Below are 24558 nucleotides of genomic sequence, written 5' to 3' on the forward strand. Positions count from 1 at the left end.
GTGTGAAGGCCAGTTCTGGTGTCCCCCGCCGTGATATTGCTGGAATAGTGCTAAAAGCGGCGTAAAACCATACTCACTCACTCATTCACAAACACAACATGAATGACGGGTGACCCTCTCGCCCAGCACGACCTGCATGCGCCTTTTAAGATAAGCGCTCGCCGTGCACGTTCGTGGACTACTACGCACCATTATAACCTTGCACTGATACAGACAGTTAAAAAACGATACACGGGCTCTTAGACTGGTGCCACAATTGCATATACCAGTGCGATTCTTCAGAAATTCTACCTGTATGGCTGTTCACACTGAGTGACGCATAAATAGCTAGAACTTATCGGCACATACATATAATGGAAGACCTAAGTGTGGAACCGATTCTATAGTCAGTACTGATTCAAGTGCGTTTACTTGAAGAATTCATGGAGCACTGGCGTATGCAGTCACGCGCCACAACATCCAGAATGCTGCTCTGAATACAGATTTGAGGTTCGTTTTCCGCTTGAATTAACCTCAAATAAAAGCCTAATCCTCGCATGGCAAATTTTCAATTTAAAAGTTCGCCAATTGATGTGGCCATTAACCATTACTGGGTCGTCCTGGCAGATGTCTGGAAGAGCTTGTCTCTCTAGGGGGGTCGCTACACGGAGCGGCGAGCGCGTCGGCTGCAGAAATCCAGTCAATAAGGAGTAAGTCGGGGGGGAATTACGAGCTTTGTGATTTCTCAACGCCTCCTGCGTTCAAGATGCTTTTGTCTCTCCAGCCTTTGACTTCCCTTGTTTTCCTTCTCAATTAAGTCAGGACATGCATACCTTCACAGCTAATTTAATTTCTGGTTGGCGAAATTGATATTTCTCTGCATTTCTTCACCATATCAAATATTGTTTGTATCATAACGGCTGTATAACCTTTATGCATTATACTTTGGATGTAACAAAGTCGTAGAAAGTGAATAGTCGCACACAACGTAGCAAGGCAAGTCAAGTCCTATATACGCTCAGTAATCTGTCCAGCGTGTTACCGTTCATTGGGAATGACGACGTTTGGGATATATACGATCTGGAATATAGAGTGGTTGAAGCGCTCGCTCGTCATGCCTAAGATTCAGTTTGAATCTCCACATGGGTACAGCGTCTAAAATCAAATCGTATCTCCCGTCGTGATAGTGTGGAAATACTATTCATAGCGACATAAGATCATATGCCATTTCAATATATCCATGGTTGAAGGCCACTTTGCACACATGGAAGTTAATAACTGATGTCATATGACAAATTAGAGACGCATTTCATTTCTGATTGGGAGATATATTTTCACGATTGTTTCAGTACCTGCAAACCATATAAGTGTTGGTTTTAGAAACTTGTTATGGCTAACTTTGTCTCGTTGACATTCCATGACTCCAAAACTGCTAGACTAACACTTAGTCAATGACAAAAAGGCTTTAAAATAATAATTATTATTTTTCGAAAGAACCTTACCTCCTCTGCTGTTTAAGCAAACTAGACTTGGTTAGTTTGATTTAGACTTGCCTAGGCTTTTAGTAAATAAGAATACCTTTAAAAATATAATTTTCACTGTCGTGTTGCATGACTACAAAACTGCATGTGGACAAATACGATTCAGCAGGGTAATGACAACATCGGCAGTGGCTGCTCACGTCACAAGCTATTCCTGTCGCTATAAACCAGTCCCAATAAAAACGGAGTTTTTGGAGTCCGTGATATAGATTTGGCATACACGGCTAACGGGGATATTTGTAAAACATGTCCCAGGAATGGTGCCTGCTACGGCTAAACACAATTTAAGAAAGGTTTACGGCTGTAAGACTTCTGCGAGGGATTCATGGGGTCTCTTGATGAGCGGACGAGGGACGATGAATGGCATTGTTAACGTTATAAACGAGTCCCCGTTAGATACTGTTTTTATTACGAGTTTGAGATACCTTTTGAAACACACTCGTATTAAAAACGGTATCTATTGGAGACGAGAGTAGTGATTTATTTATTACTCACTTAAACTTTGCACTTTATACAAATTTAGTGTGGAATAAATAACTTCCCTGGTATAACGGTTGTGTATGATTACAACATTTGATATTGATGATTCGACCATGGACGTTTCTCTCAAGGTGCTACCTGGTAATAAAGTGTGCAGCTTTCTCCGAGATCAATAATAGGAAAGATAAGATGTTTATTGTAAAATCATGTTCGCGATCTCAGAAAAACAAACATTACCAAGTTAGAAATGTGTGCATTCAGCGGGAATGTCTAGCTTCCGAATACACCAAACTCTGATCAGTGTATAGATGGAAGGAGCTCGAGAGATGATCGACCTCTCGAGGATGACGTTTCTAAAGATAGTCCACTTGTTTCAAGGGAGGCTACTCTCATTTACAACACGAAGTTCAAGGTCGTAAGTTGTTAGGTGAGGTGAGGTGAAATGGGGTCTAACGTCGCGTCCAAGATTATTGCACTTATATAGCGACGTGCATGTACGTGTTTGTGTTTGTGTGGCTGCTTGTACTAGTCCGGACTGATGCCGATTTATAGTGCTAGCTCACTGAGATACCATGCCACAGTTTAACATGAATACCTCAGACACAGTATACTGACTCCGAGCCGACCATTCCTTGTTTTAGCCCCTTAATACCGAGCGCCAGACAGGGTAACAACAAGTACCATCTTTTAACGTCTTTTGGTACGACGCGGTCGGGGATCGAACCCCGAACCTTCCGCTCTCCGGGCGGACGCTCTACCACAAGACTACGGAGGCGGTTTCGTAAGTTGTTTACTCGGCGATCAATGTCGACGTAATGTTTTGTTTATTTGTGATGCGCTGAAGCTGTCAGATGTTTTGCATTACTGCAATACCAAGTGTCCGTATCCTCTCTCTATTTCTATCGTAGTAACAGGTATCTGTTGTAGATTGCTCGCTACCGATGCTCTCATTCGAACGACTAGCTGAAGCCTAAATACCGCCTCCGTGGTTTAGTCGTCAGTCCGGGTAAGAGGAAGGTCGGGTTCGATCCCCCATCATATCATATAAAAAGAAGTTTGTTGTTTTACTCTGCATTGCCACTCGGTTAATGGGGGGAAATCAAGGACTGGTAGCCTCGGAGTCAGTATACTGTGTCTGAGTGGTGTTTTCGTATCTCAGAGTGCTAGCACTATAAACACCGACATTAGTCTTACTAGTACAAGCAGCTACACATGCGCGCGCACGCACTCCCCGTCACACACATGCATGCACGTCTCTATAATATAAGTGCTATAATCCTGAACGCGACGTTAAATTCAATTTCACCTCGTCTGATGCCAAATATAGTCGCACGTGATGTACTACGTCGTTCTGTTGACGTTGTGCAGACATCATGACGTCGTAGATTTAGCAACGTCATGGAGTTAGGTGACATCACGCTCTGGTATTGTTGGCGCCATGTCAGCTTCTTGACGCGCTTCTCCTCTTAACATGACGCGGTTACTTCGCGATAGCTATTCATAGCTGTTGCACAAGCAATGTTTCGTTGCAGTTCACACAATCGAGAAATTGAGACTGGTCGTTATTGCAACAAACTTTGGGAGGAAAAGTGGTGTATGCATTGTAAAATGATTTATGAAGAAGATAAATGTTGTTGTTTTTATGAGTATGTGAAAACTATATTTGTTTCGTGAGAAATATATACCTATAAGGCATCTAGTGCAACCCTCTCTTCATAACCCGATATCAACATAAAATGTAAACACCATCAAACGGGTAGCCAATTTTTCTCTACCATGCAAACCGTTTGAGAGATTTTTGTTCCCGTTTGTGTATTACCAATGGCTTGTCTGGTGTACATGATTTACTTCGTCAATCACATTGTTTTATTTTTTATACGAAATAATGGACCACCATTGTAAATAAGGGCCGATGGCCTACATTCTTCTTGTAAAATGACTTCAATATTCATAATATTATCGATAATAAGGAATTATTATATTCTTTTGTGTATCATTCTTGTCTTACGAAAGCCGTTTAAAAATGCAATATTTCTCCCCCTTTGGCTCGGGAAACGCATAAATTCTGACACTTGTTCGGTAAAATCAGAACGACACACTCGTGTAATAATCTCTATTTGTGACTGCCAATAGTAAATATTTAATAACAAGTGTGTTTCAGCTGAAGAAATTTCATTTTATTTCGTCTCATTACACTCCATAAATTAAAAAGGCTTAAGAACTCTTGCTTTATGACAGGGCTGCTATCATTTCATTTCAGGCCCATTCTGGTCACCTTCTTCTGTATGACCATGGCAGAATTCCCAGGCGCATGCAATGTTATATAACGCGGTCAATGTGATTTACTTGCTACTGTACACCTAACGAGTCATGATCAATTGCTTATCAATAAGTTCACACGCTAAAATGCCTATCGGTGTTAATCTCATTAACTGTTTCTGTAGCCCGTTTAGACGCTGTGTGGAGCTCAAGTTTGGGGTGCTTTCCGTTTCGTGCAATGAAATATACGTTTTGTGGGGTTTGAAGTGTTACCAAATATTAATATTGAACTGTCAATGTCAATATCAGAAGTACATTCAGTGGCAAATCGCCACTGATGTCTCAAGCTTTCACTACTGCTCTATAAACAGGTGCTAGTGCTGCCATCTACCTCGCTGTCACATGATCAATCGGAGAACAATGATTGGTCCAATGGCTATAGGACCCCCTGCATTGCCAAAATCATAACAAGCTTGTCGTTTTCAGCCATTATGGCGAACCCACGAAAGTTCAGCGAAAAGATAGCTTTACACAATCAGAAACAGGCTGAAGAGACGGCAGCTTTTGAGGCGATTATCAAGGAGGTTACTAGTGCCACGCGGGTGAGTATCGCAGCAATATGTGGCCTAGTTTCAACAGCTATGGCGGTCGGCGGGGGTGCACCCTCGCAATTCGAGACCGAAGTGGATTCGTATGTTTTTTTCCCTCTGTAATTCTCATCTAATACGGCATTCCTTTTCCTTTCTAGGGTCCAGGGCCTTCATACCCAAAACAACACTTGCCGATAACGCCAAATCTCGGAGTATATCGTGGTGGCTCGCTACCGAATGTCAACCAAATAGGCGGCAGTCCCGGCATAGATTTGCAGGTAACGTTGGCCTAGATTCTGTGCATGTGGGATACTGATAACACGAGACCACTATAGTAACGAAGATGGCGCCGCGTTTCTTTTATTATTAGTGATACAAATGTTATTTCCATTCTGCACATTTATGTTCCTATAACAACGGTAATAAATTTATTTGCGTTTTTACAGACCGCCCTGCAACATCTAGACGACATAAGACATGGCAAACCGAACCTGGTGGACCGAATTCATCGAGTACGACCGACAGGGCCTCATAGGCGCTTTCCCGTGGATAAGCGAGTATCCTTGTCTACAGTTTACTGAAACGTCAAAACTAGTGAATATAGGATACACTGTGTTTTCTGCGTGTGGATTATGTGATTTCCAACGTGATTGCAGCTGTATTGCTCTGTGACAGATCTTGCAGGTCAGACAGGTATGGTTTATTGCTTTTACTGCATATTAAGCTGACTGACAGCTGACATGACAGCTGACATTGCCAGTGCTTGAAAGTCACTGTGTTCCATCCATCACGTGGATATAGGTGCATATCCACCCATCTTTCACCCCCTCTGTCTTTCATTATTGACAGGTGAAAGACTTTGCATCATCTGCTATGGAACAAACAGGTTGCAACCATGATAAATTGACTTGATGAATGTTCATTGTGATGTAATGTTTAAATACAGTATGTGGTAACAATACGTCTGCTTCCACAGTGGCTGATTTGAGATGTCCTCGTTCAATATTTTCATTGTTCTTAAATACTATTAATGTTTATTTGTTGTGGTTAGGAAATTGTTATTTTTAAATACATGAAATATCTACCTGCTTACACAAACATTTCCGTTTATGGTTTACTAGATTGAAGAAACATATGTATGTTATTCTGTGTCACCAAGTCAGCTGGATTAGAACATTGTGATGATGTTAGACATTGTTATAAACCGTTGATGATAATCGGTATTGCCCAGTGTGTATACATCTGTTTGTTATTAACATAGTTCCTGTTAATACATACATGTTTGCATGCTCATGGTATTTAAGAGATGATATGACATTTATTCCACGTTATTGATACTACAGCATGTACAGTGACATTCATTTCGTTACAAGGCCTATTTAATCTATTTGTAAGGTTTTGTTTGTAATGACTTTGAGACCCACATTTTTAATGATCTGGTTCCAACTATAATTCAGGACTGATTGTCTAGTTGAACTATTATGTGACAGTAAGTAGGTGTTGAAGATATATCTGAAATATGACTGTAGAGTTCGTTATGGATTTCATGACTGCCCTGCACTCAGCCAATACATTACTTGTGGTACATTATGCATCAGAAATCATTAAAGGAAGCTTGTCATCATTTATCAACATTCTCTGTCTGGTATAATTCATCGAGCATAATATTCTGGAAAAATAACATTTGAAGTTTTCAAAAGGGAGCAACCATTTTATTGTCAGTGATCGGTGAATTGTTTCCCGAGATTAATCTTGAAAGATTATTTTTCTTACATATGCCTTACATTGTAGGGACCCCACCCCTTGATAATCGAATGGTTCATCCCCAAGGATTGAATATCTAGTGTTAACAGTCATAGTATTAACAAAGCTCCCATATGCTGGAAGTGTTAATAAATCTGGCCCATCCCATTTGTATCTTATGAAATATAGCACCTGATGAAGCATTTAACGTAAACCCTTTCAATTACTGCAGGAGTACCATGTGTTCTGCCCTTTCCTTGTGAATGAATATTTTCTTCATAGAAATTAGAATATTGTTTTATGCTGCAGAAACAAAGTTATGTGTTGAAGTTAACACTATTTGTATTTATATTTGCAATGTTTGTGAAGGAGTAAATATGGTAGATCAGGTTAAGATCAACAAAGTTTAACTAAGTATGTGTTTATAAATTGGGGGCTCTACCAAGGTAACAGCAATAAATTAACAGGGCCGAATGGGCGAATAATAGGGTCAGCTGGGTAAGTAGGTCAGGATTGGTTAACATGGGTGTTGGTGTACATGCATGGGTTTGTGTGTCAATAGGTTGGAGCTGATTTGAATAGGACATGGTGAAGTGTGTTTAGTGTCCTCCATTCAGGGCGATTGTGTTGGAGTGATTTCCCCTGTAGTATATGCTGTGCTCATACACGGGTTGGCTCTAAAGGGTCCACTAGGTGGAATACTTTTATTGTTGTTTCAGGGTTATTTTGAGTGGTGACAAATCAGATGTTACATTAACCTGAATAATTGTGAGAAGAAAAACAATGTATAGACCATATAGTCATGGTCTTTTTTAATGTACAGCGATGCCTGTATGTTGTCTTAATAGTAAATTTCCCACCTGGGTACAATATGTGAAGCCCATTATATATTCTACCCCCCTCCCACCCCACCTTGATATTGCTGGAATATTGATAAAAGCAGTGTAAAATCATACTCACTCACCCGTCCTTAGAGACCAATGCTCTTCATGGGGTAAATCAGTTTGAACTATGATTCATTAGCATGAGTATGTAATTGTAAATTTGTCACCTTAGCTTCAGATTGTAATACATTATGCCTTTATGTATGTGGATTGTAATGTACGCCAAGCTCCCCAGTGCCCTTGGATTAATTTATTGTTACTGATGTGAATTAAATATGCATAATTTAATAAGTCAATGTGAGCTTTTTGACAATTTGTTTGCACCTAATGTACATTATTGCAGGAAATAACAGTCTTTGATGTTATGTAACCTTTAGCCCCATTAACAGTGAACATACTTATGTGCCTTGTTGTGGTAATTGGGGCGGTTGGAAGCCTTGTGATTATAGCATTTGCTTATTTTCTTAAAGACCTATGTACGATTCCACGCATGGTCAAACCTATGAATGTCATAAGAGGTGACTAACAGGATTGGATGGGCAGGCTTGCAGATGCATGTCATCGTATCCCAGTTGTGTAGAGTGATGCTTATGATGTCAATCACTGAATAGTCTGGTCCAGACTCGATTATTTTCAGACCACTGTCATATTGCTGGAATATTGCTCAGTGCACAGTCAGTATGTCAACTGACAAGCATTCTCAAGCCTGTTATGGGTTGGCTGGAAAATTGACGAAAGCAGTGTAAAACTCTACCCACTCACTAACTTAAACCATTCTGGGGCCGGGTAGTCTAGTGGTTAAAGCGTTTCCTTGTCACCCGGGTTCGATTCCCGAAATGGGTACAATGTGTGAAGCCCATTTCTGGTGTCCCCAGCTATGTTATTGCTGGAATATTGTTAAAAGAGGCATAAAACCATACTCACTCACTCCCAATCTGTGAAACCCTGGAGATAATTATCATCAAAGCTGTTATCATCCCGCCACTGTTGGCTGCAGTGCAACTGTAGTGACATCTTTGGTAGCATTGAGTGGGGTAGTCTTGTGGTTAGTATTCTAACTTGTGGACCGGAGTTCAATTCGGGTATTGTTAACCCCACCAAATCCACAATCTTCATAGTTTTTGTTTTGGGAAAATTAAAATTGATGACATTTGTTTTACTTTTTCGAACTTTTTACCCATTTACCCAGTAGTTTTCAATAAAAAATGTATGACAATGCCAGTGAACTGTGGATTATTTCGCTTTAAATTATCAACCAGTATCAGGTTTCAAAAAGTAACTTTTATGATTTGCAATAGTCCAACTAGATAATTACTTGACTAGCTTCTCCAAACTGCCCGTTACGAAACATAATGCTAGAATAGTCTTACAAGATTAGGTCAAATTATATGGGGCTGCATGGAATATGAGGGATTTCAAGCCAATATGGTACAAAATAACTCTTGTTATACATATCATGTCATTGGGTAGGCGTATTGTGACGCATCATTAAACTGCCTCATTTATATGCAAGCACTTGTCATTCAGAGCAGACCTCTATTCTCGGTCAGTGTTTTAACAGTGTTACTGATTGTTGCTTTAATTTTATTTGTCTTGATCTTACATTGAACGTTTGTTACACTTCAATATCATCAACATTGAGTTCAGTTCGATTCAATGTGGTGACATATGGCTGATACTGGCTGACTGTGTCACCTGACGCTCCACACCTTAATGAACTTGTTCAACCTTTTCACATGCATGAGAACAGCTCAACATGCTCATGTCATGTGTGTATTGAGAAGCGACTGTTCATGTATCTGTATGTTGGATATATTTATACTTTGTATAATGGTGGCTTGTTGATATTCCACATGTGTACAATGTATTATTTGTTTATTTGTTTATTTGTTTAATGCCATACTCAGCAATATTCCAGCTATATGACGGCAGTCTGTAATAATCAAATCTGGACCAGACAATCCAGTGATTAACATCATGAGCATTGATCTGTGCAATGGGGATACAATGAAATGGATCAACCAAGCAAGCCTGACTACTCGACCCTGTTAGTCATCTCTTATGACAAGCATGGGCTGCTGAAGACCAATTGTAATCTGGAATCTTCAATGTAAAATGTTTGAAGCCAATGATCATGGTTGTAGGCGTCGCAGCTGTGAAAGGGCTGGACTATTTCTAAGCTTAGAAGTAAAACCCACTCTTCTTATAACATTGTATTACAAACGGCAACAGACACACATGGGTATAAACTGTGAAACCCATTCCTAGTGTGCCCAGCTGTGGTATTGCTGGTACATTGCTAAAAGCGGTGTAAAACCACAGCATCAACAGTTCCGCTACGTCAATTCTTTGGCCAAAGCAGTTGAAGGCTACTGATGTAATTGTTTCATGTTGATCCTCTGCAACTATGTTGACTTTTCAATCAATGGATGGATGTAATAACTACCATTCTCCTGTAATTAGTCCTAATTACATGTAGGGGCGGTCGGGTAGCCTAGTGGTTAAAGCGTTGGCTCGTCACGTCGAAGACCCGGGTTCGATTCCCGACATGGGTACAATGTGTGAAGCCCATTTCTGGTGTTCCCCGCCGTGATATTGCTGGAATATTGCTAAAAGCGGCGTAAAACCATACTCACTCACTCTCTCCTAATTACATGCACGAACTTTCTCACTGGTTCTACTATTTGTAAAACGGGAGTTAGGAGAAACATTGTGTAAGGATGATTGGCTAGATATTCCTTGAGTTATGATTGTGTAACATGCGGCTTGACCTGCCATTCCCAGATTCATGTCAAATTAATGCTTTACACTGACCCAGAACATCAATATGAAGTGTCCTGCTTGTTATTTGTCAATATGTCCAGGTTACCCATGACTCCACGTGATAACATTAATATCTATTATGTTTGTGGTTGTATTTTGAAGCAGTCTTTGATGTTATTCGCTGTTTCTGTCTGTCCAGTAAGCTGACCTGGTAATTGCCCAGATGTTAAAATACGAAAGGATTAAAAATGTTGATAGTGGTTCCAGCAGGAACCCTTGAGAACGGTTTTGGCATTGACCATGTAGACTGCTGAAGTTTGAAATAATTTCTTTAACCCCTGCCAAAATACTCAGTTTTAACTTGCATCTATTCTTCACTGTTTACAAAAATATCTGATAAAACAATTTTTTAATGAATACTGAAGAGTCACCAATTTGCTTAATGTAAATTCCATAAGGTCAACTGAAACATTTAAACAGTTTTTTATTCATCACTACTGTTACTGTTAAGAATTCTTCTTTATGAAAACAACAAATCATAGTTGCATCAGTCCAAGGTATTGCCAAGCCGGTCAGATACTGCATATCTGACAATCCACGGGAACTCGGGGATCAGCTGATTCCATCCTGCCATCGGAGGAGGGAAAGTACCTATCTCTGCTGATACATATGCAGACTTCCAGATAAGCTCATATTTGCTTAAAATATGCAAAATATATCTCCATTTCCCAAGAACTTACACAGTAGCTTAATAGCACTGTGCATAATTACCCAATAGGATTTCAACACTGCATAATTACCCAGTGGTATAATAACACTGTGCATAATTACCCAATAGTATAAGAACACTGTGTATAATTACCCAATGGTATAACAACACTGCATAATTTGCATGGAACAATTCTTTACATATCAATATTTATTTAAGGATTGCCGATTCTTACAAAAGTTATCACATTCAGTTATTTTTATTCATGCATCAATGAACCGAAAGAAATACATAGTCAATGCTTATAATTAAATTCGACTATGAAAACATGCAATAGTTTAACCAAAAACAGTTGTTTATATCAAAGCAGACAAAAATGACGAGATTGATAAACATTCCAGGTGTAGGAATACATACTCTGCCCTGACATGAATCGGGTGATTGTTTAATTTATGCACATAACTTGACATGCCCACAAAGTCAGTAGCCAATCAATGGAGAGTAGGATTAAAACGAAGTTCATTGGACCTGTCAATCAAGGCAAGAGGTGAGAAGAACTGCAACAGTCAGACTGTAATGAGCCGAAACGAATATGTCCGGGAGAAGGCGACTGTTTCAAATGACAGTCAATTACCGCCAGATTTGAACATAAGTTCCCTGAGAACGGGAACATCCATTTTGAATTTTAAAATTTTTTTTACATTCATTGGGAAATGACCAGACCAAGCTCCTTGCACTGTACGTCTGTAGAGGAGTATTGACAAATGGCATTGATTTTTCATTATTCATTCTATGTTGTGTTGATTTATTTCCCATACTTACCCACCTCAATCATATCTGAAGGAAACAGCTCCTTTCATGAATCCAGTAAAATGTATTCAGTATTTGATTATGACAAGAATAACATTGCTTTAACTGCCGTTTGCTGTTCAGTAAGTTGGTTGATTAAAGCAATATTTGAAGAAACTTTAAAAATGGCATGGAATTATTATTAAGGCCCTGCTGTAGGTTATGTTTGATTCTTTGTAGAGTTTCTTATGAAATATTGAACTATTTGTTTTATTTATGTCCTGAAGTAAGATAAGAAATAGCTTATTTTGTTAAGTTAAAAAATCAAATGCTATGAACCTATGCTAGGGAACTCGACCTTTGATAGGGAATGTCCAGGTCATGAGACAGAAAACTAGGAGCTGTTACCATGCAAATAGTATTTAGTATTACAGTGCGGCTGACACACTGTGACCAGATAAGACACTATATCTGACGAGTGAACATCAGGAAGGAGCACTTAGCTCCTCCCCAGTTCTAGCCATGTTGACCACCAGACCGAAAGTGGTGGACTAGTTCAGTTAGCTAGCAGATTTCTCACCTGTCATCTCTAGGGCAGGGCTTAAATCAGAAAAGGTCATGTGTGACCAAAGTCCAGCTGTTAGGTCAAGGTCACAAAGTATATTTGGCATTTCCAATAAGATGCCATTTCCTGTAGATATTTAAATATAAAGACTTGTGTATGTAGTGGTTATGTTATTTGAGTACTCATGTTTGGCAAATAAAGTGATATCTGTGGAAGGTCACTGTGACCTAATTCCATTGACAATTCCAGCTATATGAAGGCAGTCTGTAAAAAATGAATCTGGACGAGACAATCCAGAGATCGACATCAGTAACATCAATCCACTCAATTGATGCAATTGAGCCTGATCACATGATTCTTTTAGTCACCTCTGATGGCAAGTATAGGTTGCTGGGGACCTACGGGTGACCTTCTCTTTAACGTCACTGTTTGTTTGTTAACACCACACTCAGTAATATTCAAGCTATATGATGATGGTCTTTACCACCTGTCTGGGACAGACAATCCAGTGATTGACATCATGAGCATCAATCTACACAACTGGGATGTGATGACATGCATCAAACCAAGTCACCAAGCCTGACCACCCGATCCTGTAAGTCACCTCTTACGATAAGCAAAGTCACCTTTTCACTGTGTTTACGGCAAGCATGGGTTGCCAAAGACCTATTCTACCCCGGATCACGGGTGCACTCTGCTTGTGACGTGTATTTCCACTAACCATGGGTATAATGATATATGCATGTAACTTTCCTATTGCAGTAACTAGGAGCATAGAACCTACTGGTAAATAATTGTACTGCATTGGGAATATGCTGTCACAAACAAGAACTGATGTTACGAGAATAGATTGCATGTGATCTACATATTAAGTAGCAAGACAAATATGATTTTTTCTCCATCTGTTGTTTCTGAACACAGTTCTATGATGAGACTGATGCTAGGTGCCCCATTATGGTAGCTGGGGGCAGGATGCTTTCATCTGGTTTGAGGTTGTAGTCACTAACTTGAAGGATGCATGTTTGTATTAGTCATTAGTCCTACAGCCTCCTTAATCTGGTGACGAAGGGACTGCTTCTGTTATGGCAGGTACTGGCAAACACCTTGTTCTTAACGGCAGTAGGAGCTACACTGCACACCTTCATTGCTACCCAGATATAATTAATAATTAATGGTAACTATGACAACTAGGAGAATCTGTGAAATGCAGTGGTCAAACAAATTACATCAACCATAATTACTTTCATGTAGATGCCTCCTTCCACAATGTTGTAATACATTTTGTCGGGGTTAACAATTGTGGCATATGTTTGCAGTAAATATCTTGTCAAGTGAGTTTTGAAATAATACCTCTTTTCTGAGGTTTTAGTTATTGTGGTTATATTTGTGTGTATTTGGTTTGAACATATGGTTAAAACGTAACATGAATGCAGAAAGTAATGGCACCATAGGTGTTCTATTGATAATTATGAATTATATGAACCGATTATGCATTATGTCCTGTTTAATAAATACATCAAATTAGGCTGTGTTCGAAATGTTTGAATTATATGACTAGGGGTGTGATGCAATCCTGTCATTGAAGAAAATAATGTATACTAAACTCAGGACTAGTACAAACAGCTACACAAACACACATGTGTCACTATGTAATCTGTAATAATTTTTAAGGCAATGTCACCTCATTTGTGACTGAAAGATGCGTTGGAACCAGTGTCAGTCGCTTGCCCTGCTAGGCCTTGTGATGGGTAGTAATGCTCCTGTTAGAACAGTTCACCTGTTTGGTTACAGCAAATAGACTCAAATAACATCATCATTAGATGAAAAAGATCTCTTATGAACGATCTTTGTAAGTCAGTCGTACTACATTTGAATCAAATACAGGACTTCAAAATGGCCATCACAATAAGCATGGTGTCCAAAGTTGTTAATGAACCTGTGGCGATTACAAGTGTTAGTCATTACTGATCAATTGCCCATTGAAAGGTGATTATAAATATGTGTCAAATAGATACTTAGGTAACTTTATAGGCTGTACTAGCTATAGACTGTCACTTGTCAGTCTGGACTAGAATCAAGTCCATAGTTTGGATGTGCATTTCTTCGTTTTGTTGATTGGTCTAAGCGAATTTGTTCTTAAACGGGTATGCAGTCAAAATTATCCCAATGTAAGCTTTCAACGCTTAGTTAAAGATTAAAGAGTTTCAATAATCAGAATCTACGCTTCTGTATTTATTCGTGCCAGAGAGTTCCCGGGTTTTCCCGCGGAATGTACTTTTATGTAGAAGTAGTCCATCAGTGTTTACGTCATTTCAAGAATACAGTCTTGTGAAAAATGTGTAAACATCAAAATGTCATTTGTGCACTTATGAACATCAGTTTTGCTGTCTTGTGACCGACATGGAAAAGCCATACTTCGTGAAAACTTTACATTAAGAACTAATTGGTAAATGTACCAAATGTAATAAGCATGTGTTGTGTGGAATAAGTGCTACACGAATGTACAAGTTAACCATCATGTCTGTTCTTGGTTACCCCGGTATGTGCTTGTGGTGAACTTTCCTTAACGAGTTTCCAGGCTGACTGCTCTCCATATGGATCTACATACCTGTCCCCCCCACCAGACACAAGCTGGCGAAGGTAAGAATTTTGTGATGAGAACATTATTAAGGATGGAGCCAGGAATTTAAAAGTGAGGTCATTATTTTGTATCTTTTTTCAGCACACCAGGACCGATGAGCTTTTGACTTGGTGCGTTGTCCGTTGTCCATGCATTACATTTATGTCCAAATCAGTTGAATGGACAGAGCCTGAAACTTCAGGAGGAGGATCATCATGTTGAGACTTGTACATGGTGTTAAAATCAATGTTGCAGTTCTTAAACAAAAAACAAAAAAAACCACTCAAATTTTGAAATCTTCTAGAATTTTTCTCTTGAAAAGCTCAATACCTTGGAATCTGTATCATTGACATGATGTTTCGCAACTGAGTGGAATTCTTATTTTTCCGGTGAAAACAGTATCGATTATAAAAAGTAAATTTGAAAAATCAGCCTGTAAGAATTAAGAATCTTCTTTTCAGACTCCACAAGATCCAGAGATTTGAACCTTAATGAAGAAGTGTGGGCCCATAATATTCCTTTGATTTGTTCATGGCATGGCATGGAATATTTTTTTTAAGATATCTTGTTAGATATTGATTATATCATATTGTAAGAAACTGCACATAATAGGGATCTGAAACATTGACATGACATGTTGCAACAATCAACTTCAGATTAGCTGGGACAAGTAAACTTTAAGAAGTTAAGAATCCTGTCCTCAGAAACAAGACCAGGAGATCATGTAATATAAAGTTCACTTTGATTGTACCTGGTGGGTAACAGATCTTTGTCGCTAATCTTTTGTAATATATACATTATTTTAATGTACGGTATCCTTTCTGGAGCACCTATGCTCATTGACATCGTAGTTATTTTTTCCAAATCAATTTTAGGTTCTGCATGTCATTCTTTGAAATTTGTTTAACCGATATTATCATTTAGTTGTTATGCGACAGATAGAGTTGGTCCACATCAGTGTCACACGGTGTGGCTGCCGCGATATTCAAACACCAACATGTCGCAACAGTAACACAATGGTGAAAACAGCAAGTGATTCACTATTTACTGTATCAGCAAATCAGGGGCACTGTTGCCACAAAGGGAAACATTGTGTAATATTTGATATAGTATATGTATATATATTGTTTATTCAATACCTTATTTGGTATATCAGTCAACAAAGCGTATACAGAGTTTCAAAGGGCAGGGCAGGGCAGGGCAGGGCAGGGCAGGGCAGGGCAGGGCAGGACATGTCAATCAATGTCTTAAGGTATATCATGTTAATTATTGTTAAGCTAATATTATGATGTGTCTGTTATTGAAATGGAAAAGCTGATAACTTTCTGGAAATGACAGTGGTTATAGTCAGGCCAAAGATCCAGATTCATGTTGGAGGTGGCCAGCTGTGATTATATGACTGCAATGATTTTGTAGGGACATTCAACCAAATTCACGGATTTTAGTTATTTGGCCTTTGGAAGTGCTTTAATCATGTTAATGGTAGTACCAATATTCAAGAATGAATGATGCATGTTTAGATATTGCTGACTTCTAATGGTACTTAAGGACAAATATCAGAAGATACATATGACAAACATGAAACTTTAGCCATGGTGATTTATTAATAAATCATTAATCAAGAAAGGTATTTTTGTCACCATAGTCAATATTTTATTTCAGGAGGCCATCGTACTTGAGGCATAGTTGGTAACATCTGTTGCTCAGAAATACCCTTTGATTTGTTTCCCTAGTTTGAACTTTGATACGATTATTATAATCTGTAATTTAATATCTATATGATTAATTGTTAATGGTTAGAAATTATGTGATGTGATTATCTCCCTTGGTGAAACACAGTTTGAATTCCCTTCCCAGCATGCACAATTATTACCCATCCTGCATCTTCGTGGCCACTACACTGCATATAATGCTGTAAATATGGCCAGCTTTGTTATTATGAATATACGAATGTTGTGTTTATTAACTTATTGTATTCTCAGTGATTGCTGGTGCGAGACACAGTGCGCCCTTGTCAGATGACTTCTACTGGCTTATACATGAATGCTGAATTGCCTGTTTGTCATAACGTCTATAAATTTATGAATGTTTTTCAGTTTCATGTTGATACAGAATTAATACTTACTAGATTTTAGTCAGAATGAATTGCATTCATCATAACAACACTCTTTGAGTTATAGAAGTATTTTCTTGCTAACAGTGGTCATGTGACTTGCATAGAAAAGTCTCACCTTATATGTAGTTTTAGGTTCAGGTTCCTTAGTGCAATGTATGGGAGGTATCCCCTAGTGCAATGTATGGGAGGTATTCCCTAGTGCAATGTATGGGAGGTATCCCCTAGTGCAATGTATGGGGGGTATTCCCTAGTGCAATGTATGGGAGGTATCCCCTATTGCAATGTATGGGAGGTATCCCCTAGTGCAATGTATGGGGGGTATCCCCTAGTGCAATGTATGGGAGGTATCCCCTAGAGCAATGTATGGGAGGTATCCCCTAGAGCAATGTATGGGAGGTATCCCCTAGTGCAATGTATGGGAGATATCCCCTAGTGCAATGTATGGGAGGTATCCCCTAGTGGAATGTATGGGAGGTATCCCCTAGTGCAATGTATGGGAGGTATCCCCTAGTGCAATGTATGGGAGGTATCCCCTAGTGCAATGTATGGGAGGTATCCCCTAGTGCAATGTATGGGAGGTATCCCCTAGTGCAATGTATTGGAGGTATCCCCTAGAGCAATGTATGGAAGGTATCCCCTAGTGCAATGTATGGGAGGTATCCCCTAGAGCAATGTATGGGAGGTATCCCCTAGTGCAATGTATGGAAGGTATCCCCTAGTGCAATGTATGGGAGGTATCCCCTAGTGCAATGTATGGGAGGTATCCCCTAGTGCAATGTATGGGAGGTATCCCCTAGTGCAATGTATGGGAGGTATCCCCTAGAGCAATGTATGGGAGGTATCCCCTAGTGCAATGTATGGGAGGTATCCCCTAGTGCAATGTATGGGAGGTATCCCCTAGTGCAATGTATGGGAGGTATCCCCTAGTGCAATGTATGGGAAGTATACCTTAGAGCAATGTATGAGAGGTATCCCCTAGAGCAATGTATGGGAGGTATCCCCTAGTGCAATGTTTGGGGGGCATCCCCTAGTGCAATGTATGGGAGGTATCCCCTAGTGCAATGTATGGGAGGTATCCCCTAGAGCAATGTATGGGAGGTATCCCCTAGAGCAATGTATGGGAGGTATCCCCTAGTGCAATGTATGGGAGGTATCCCCTAGTGCAATGTATGGGAGGTATCCCCTAGTGCAATGTATGGGAGGTATCCCCAAGGGCAATGTATGGAAGGTATCCCCTAGAGTAATGTATGGGAGGTATCCCCTAGTGCAATGTATGGGAGTTATCCCCTATTGAAATGTATGGGAGTTATCCCCTAGTGCAATGTATGGGAGGTATCCCCTAGTGCAATGTATGGGAGGTATCCTCTAGTGCAATGTATGGGAGGTATCCCCTAGAGCAATGTATGGGAGGTATCCCCCTAGAGCAATGTATGGGAGGTATCCCCTATTGCAATGTATGGGAGGTATCCCCTAGTGCAATGTATGGGAGGTATCCCCTAGTGCAATGTATGGGAGGTATCCCCAAGGGTATTGTATGGGAGTTATCCCCTAGAGCAATGTATGGGAGTTATCCCTAGGGTAGTGTATGGGAGTTATACCCTAGGGCAATGTATTGGAGTTATCCCCTAGGGCAATGTATGGGAGTTATCCCCAAGAGCAGTGTATGGGAGTTATCCCCAAAGGCAGTTTATGTGAGTTATCCCCAAGGGCAGTGTATGGGAGTTATCCCCAAAGGCAGTGTATGGGAGTTATCCCCAAAGGCAGTGTATGGGAGTTATCCCCAAAGGCAGTGTATGGGAGTTATCCCCTAGGGCAGTGTATGGGAGTTATCCCCTAGGGCAATGTATGGGACTTATCCCTAAGGGCAGTGTATGGGAGTTATCCCCCTAGGACAATGTATGGGAGTTATCCCTAGAGCAATGTTTGGGAGTTATCCCCAAGGGCAGTGTTTGGGAGTTATCCCCAAGGGCAGTGTTTGGTAGTTATCCCCAAGGGCAATGTATGGGAGTTATCCCCAAAGGCAGTGTATGGGAGTTATCCCCTAGGGCAATGTATGGGAGTTATCCCCTAGGGCAATGTATGGGAGTTGAGCTATTCCAGCCATGACATAGTCTTTAAACATTTTATTCATGTGATAAACACAACCAGGGCAGCTTCTAGGGCAACACAACTCACTATGCTCTAGGGCAACACAGCTCACTGGTTGTGACAAAGTGTACTCGGGCAACACAACTCACTGTGTGTGACCAAGTGTCCTAGGGCAACACAACTCACTATGTCCTAGGGCAACACAACTCACTGTGTCCTAGGGCAACACAACTCACTGTGTCCTAGGGCAACACAACTCACTGTGTCCTAGGGCAACACAACTCACTGTGTGTGACCAAGAGTTCTAGGGCAACACAACTCACTGTGTCCTAGGGCAACACAACTCACTGTGTCCTAGGGCAACCCAACTCACTGTGTGTGACCAAGAGTTCTAGGGCAACACAACTCACTGTCTCCTAGGGCAACACAACTCACTGTGTCCTAGGGCAACACAACTCACTGTGTGTGACCAAGAGTTCTAGGGCAACACAACTCACTGTGTCCTAGGGCAACCCAACTCACTGTGTGTGACCAAGAGTTCTAAGGCAACACAACTCACTGTGTGGCCCCGGACCAAGTGTTACTGTGAGTGAGGGACTCTACAGTACAAAACTAACATAACATGGGTCATGTATCGATACAAAACCAACATACATGGATCATGTATCGATACAAAACAATGTAGGTTTTTACAATGTTGTATTGTAAAATCGTATGAACATAACTTGTGAAATAGTTTCCTGCTTGCCTTTAGAAAGTGAGTCCGGCAAATGTTATGTCAGCTGACTCAAACCTAACATGTTGGGCAAATATTAATTTCATTTCATGATGGAAATGTTTTACTCAGGGAAGTTTTCCTGTGTGATTACGGCATGACTATGGTGATATATGTCGTATTGCAACATAGTATATTATTACAGCCCGTTTCACTACTGAAGGGCTCCATCAACAACAGATACAAAAGATGGTTCAGGATGTCGTAGAAAAACCTGGATGCTACTTAATGCTTTTCTCCTGAGATATTTGAGTGAAGGAGTAGGGTAGATGGAACAGCTGTTAAACTCGGCTTGTTGCATCATACTGGTTCAGTGTTAAAGGCCAATCTCTCGCAACACCATCCCTCCCAATTCTCTCAAAATGTGATAATGGTTGGTGATGAGTGTACATGTGTGTATGTTCCACATGGCAGCCAGTGTCACGAAGACCTTATTCACTGCCAGTAATAGGCAGCCAGTAGGAAGAAAGCTTCCAGGGTCAAGGCCACTGCCATGCTCACTCACATACTGTTGATGGGAACAGGACCTCTCCAAGACAAAGCTGTGCGACACATGGAGTGTTTCACAGTGTGTAGACTGAGCTGTTACATCCTTTATAGCCTTTAAGTCTGTGATGAATATTGTACCATCCTGGCACTGTTAGGAGGGGGATGGAGGCGTGGACAGGGATGGGGATGTGGCATATTAACTGTTACATGTGGTGTATACATGACTTAAGTTTAGGGAATACAGATTTCATATCACATACTGGTAATTTGATTGACTAGGAACTTTTGCATCTCGTTTATGCACTAGATGAATTCAGGGAATATGGATTTCATATCACATACTGGTACGGCGCCGGAATAGAAATTGCTCATGGGTATTGTATAAACGTTGCAGATCAAAAACTATTCCTAGCGGTGTGGATACAATTATTTGTAAGCCTTCTAGAGGTACCCTGTATCAGACAGAAGAGTATCGCTTGATTATTTCCCGTAATGGATACGGGAACCTTTTATATATTTATACAGCGTTTCATGTGGCTTTTAGCAAGTTTTTGTACTAATCATCTGCCCCAAGGGCAGAAATGAAAAACATGTTTTTTGAAAGAAATTAGTTTGTTTGATATTATTGAACAAACTACCAGTAAACTTGGAAATTGAGACAGATGTTTATGAGTCTCTTTTGACTGGATGCTTGTCAAATATTCGTGTAATAATTGGGTGCAGGTGAATAAATAGGAGTTCATCCATGGGAAACACGTAGTGTGAGGGTCAGGAGGAACTCTGGTACATTACTGTACATTTCTCTAAACCTGGGCCTAGCTGCATGTGCTCCCGGGGAAATATGATGTTATTCAACATGGGGAGAACATGGCAACATGGGTATTTTAGTTTTTGAGTTAGCTTTCTTTTCTACAGACTGGTTTTTAGTATTGCTCACTTTGATCAAAGGTGTAGTGTTGTCTGACACTGATTTTGCACATTCCCCTGAAAGTGTTTGGCTTCTGAAAATGGAACCTCAATATTTAATGTGTGTGCAGTTATTGTTATATAAACCAGGCAGCAATAGAATGAATTGTGAGATTTTTATAACTACAGCTTTCAATCCGTGCCACAATGTTTCAAGCCAAGAATAATAATGATCGTGTGATAAGGAAATGTCAACTTTTGGGATAATTGCTACATGTATAATAATTGAAACCGAATATTTCAAATGTCAGCTTTGAATGTGTATCTAGAAGTAGGAAGTATAGAAACTGTGACTATACAGAGGCGGAATGCTGTACGTGATGATCGTGACCTTGTTGCACTGTCTCCTGCCTTATGCAGTAGCCATCTTCTGTTAGGTTTCTCAGGTCACACCACTTAGTTGGTTTGCTTTTGAGCATTGCCTGACCTTCAACATGAAAAGGATCATGCATATTTCAATAGAAATATGCACATTTCTTACCCATAAACTTGTACAAAATCACAATCAGGTAACATAAGTAGGCATGTGTATCAAATTAATGTCCAACATTTTCATATCGCTGGCAATGTGATGTTCAATTTGTTTCTGACATCAGCCTTGAAAATTTGAAGATTTTAATAATTGGTCACACGTAAGGAAGAAGGCATTTGAGGCAATCGCATGATTTTAAATCGAATTGATATGACTTAACATGGAATAAGCATTAAAACTTGATATTGAATGATTCAGAATCCTTGTCGAGATAATTGATATGTTATCAATGCAAAATATATACATCAACTTTTATCAAATTTGGTAACCTAAATATAGTGATGTGAAAAAAGCATCTTGGAGACTTGGATGATGTTATTGACCTGAATTCACAGAATAGCTGAGGAGCCAGCTGGCCTGAATGTAGGTCAGCTTTGTGCATGTCTGTGTATTTCCTTGGTGGGTAGTAGGGACATGTGCTGACATAGACACACTGTTGATGTCCTAACTGTATTCGTAGGGATATATACTATATTGTCATAGCTACACTGTCGATATCCTAACTGTATTTGTATGGATGTATGCTATATTGTCATAGCAGCTAGGCATACATGTTATGAAGGGCAATTATTAGTACTAGTAGGGAAATTTGAAATATTGTCATAGTGATATGATGACAGTGGCCGCCTTGTTTAGAGGCAACATGCCCCTGTAGTTAGATGATAATTCCTGTAAACCTTCAATTCTCGGTTTGAATCACATGTCCAAAACCACTGACCTGTGCGTTAGCAGAAAGCTGAGTTGTTTTGATTGATTTGAATGTTTGCCAAGCCTCTCTTAAATCTCCATGTAGTGTTGCGGTCTAGGTAACAGTAAGTTTTTGTGTGTACCACAGCCGGTAACACGGAATGTCACATGTAGTGTACTATACCTGTGGTAGGGTCACACTAACCCAGCGTGATTGTGTCACGCTGTGCCTGGTAGGTGATATCTCAATATTCCTGGTGTGTTATATCCCACTGTCCCTGATATGTTATATCCTACTCTCCCTGGTATGTTATAGCCATGTCCATGGTATGTTTTATATCTATATCCCTCGTATGTTATATATCTATATCCCTAGTATGTTATACCCAGCTGTCCTTGGTGTGTTATATCCCAAAGTCCCTGATATGTTATAGCCATGTCCCTGGTATGTTTTATATCCATATCCCTGGTATGTTATGCCCCACAGTCCTTCGTGTGTTATTAAATTCCACTATCCCTGGTATGTGATTAACCATTATGAAATTAGTTCTTACTTGTAAACAGAACAATGTCCCTAAACATCTGAAGGCAGAGTTTTTTCTCGATTTGCTATCTTTGGTTCGTGGTTTGTTAGCACCATACCCTTGCTTTTTGGCTTCTCGACAGGTTTGACCTACATTACTGGAGGCTGACACATAGATGATATGTGATGCAGTGATATTCAGTTCAATGTAGTATGAAACCGAAATCTATTCACTCACTCACTCACTTGCCTCAAACTACCCACAGTGCTTCAGTGCTATTTGATATGTCCTTGCTCAGCTATAGGTAGGATATAAGTAGAATAGGGCAAATGTTTTGAAATATCATATTCACATTGTATGTAACTGTACATTAAACTGTCTCGAGTTGTCTGAGGTTGTCTTGATTATTACCTTACTCTTTCTGATTGTCTTCCATATGGGCAGGGGGCCACGGGTGGCCCAGTCGTCTAAGGCGCCGCGATTCGCTGTGCAGAGTTGCATCCCTTGGGCACGCCAGAAACCTATGATTGTGGGTTTGAATCCCGGTTCGCCCCGATTATGTTTCTAGGTTTGTCAGCACACATACCCGTGATCGTGGGTTTCACCGAAGTGGTAAACGTCTGTGACCTGCATCACTTCGGGCTTTCCTCCAACATTAAGCTGACACGCCGCGATATTACTGGAATACTGTTAAAAGCGGCGTTAGACCCAACTCACTCACTCACTCCATATGGGCAGATCAATTCTCAGTTTGCTCATTTTCTTCAAGCTATGATTAAATTATTTCATTACCTGAATCAGACCTTGAGAAGTATCATCCTCCTACCTGACAGGCAGGGACATTAACACCCCTTGTAATTGTCACTTAAAAAGCAGTTTTGTGTTTGCAAAATCTTAAAAAAATATAAACCAAAGTGACAAACAATATTTGAGGTCACTAAATTTCTTTATCATACATTTGGATATGACTATATACAAAATAACTTCCACAAAAAATATTTTGAAATCTATGAGTCTGCTGTTGAAAGCAAAAGAATACATGCTGGTCAAGTAACAAAATTGACGCTTTGAAAAACAAAGAGTCTCGATTGACTCATAAAATGAGAGCTCAACTGTTTAAAAGGGAACATTTTTAAGAGAAAAACAAACATCAAGAAGCAAGATATTAACTCCATATTATTACTACATCATTATTTTGCCTTGTCAATGTGGAACTAACATAGAAAGGAAGTCAACAGTTTGTGTACAGGCTAGACACTTACAATAATGGGAGACCATTTGCAGCGAGGTAACTCTTGTATTACAGTAGTTCAGTCGAAGTGTTCACTGCAATGAAAATATCACTTTTCTCATCTTCAGAAAACTCAGTCTTTGACACTGAAGTATATAGTAAATAGGAATATCATTGTCAGGGATGATACAAGTTTAATTTCCAAAAACTATAAATTGTTTTGATCAT

General features: G+C 39.9%; 1 protein-coding gene across 5 annotated transcripts in view; it reads left to right on the forward strand.

Annotated features, from left to right (window-relative positions):
* The first annotated feature begins 4704 nt into the window (after window positions 1-4704).
* The window catches only part of LOC139450704 (CREB-regulated transcription coactivator 1-like), a 65185-nt gene continuing 45331 nt past the window's right edge, over window positions 4705-24558 (forward strand). For all 5 annotated transcript variants that reach the window (XM_071232542.1, XM_071232748.1, XM_071232688.1 and 2 more), the window contains exons 1-4: window positions 4705-4861; window positions 5008-5127; window positions 5296-5406; window positions 14881-14942. In XM_071232542.1, coding sequence (XP_071088643.1) covers window positions 4751-4861; window positions 5008-5127; window positions 5296-5406; window positions 14881-14942 — 404 coding nt within the window. In that variant the 5' untranslated portion in view covers window positions 4705-4750. The remainder of the gene's footprint in view (window positions 4862-5007; window positions 5128-5295; window positions 5407-14880; window positions 14943-24558) is intronic.

Source organism: Haliotis cracherodii, unplaced genomic scaffold (assembly GCF_022045235.1).
Source record: "Haliotis cracherodii isolate W230 unplaced genomic scaffold, xgHalCrac1.p SCAF_1, whole genome shotgun sequence".
NCBI classification, from domain to species: Eukaryota; Metazoa; Mollusca; class Gastropoda; order Lepetellida; family Haliotidae; genus Haliotis; species Haliotis cracherodii.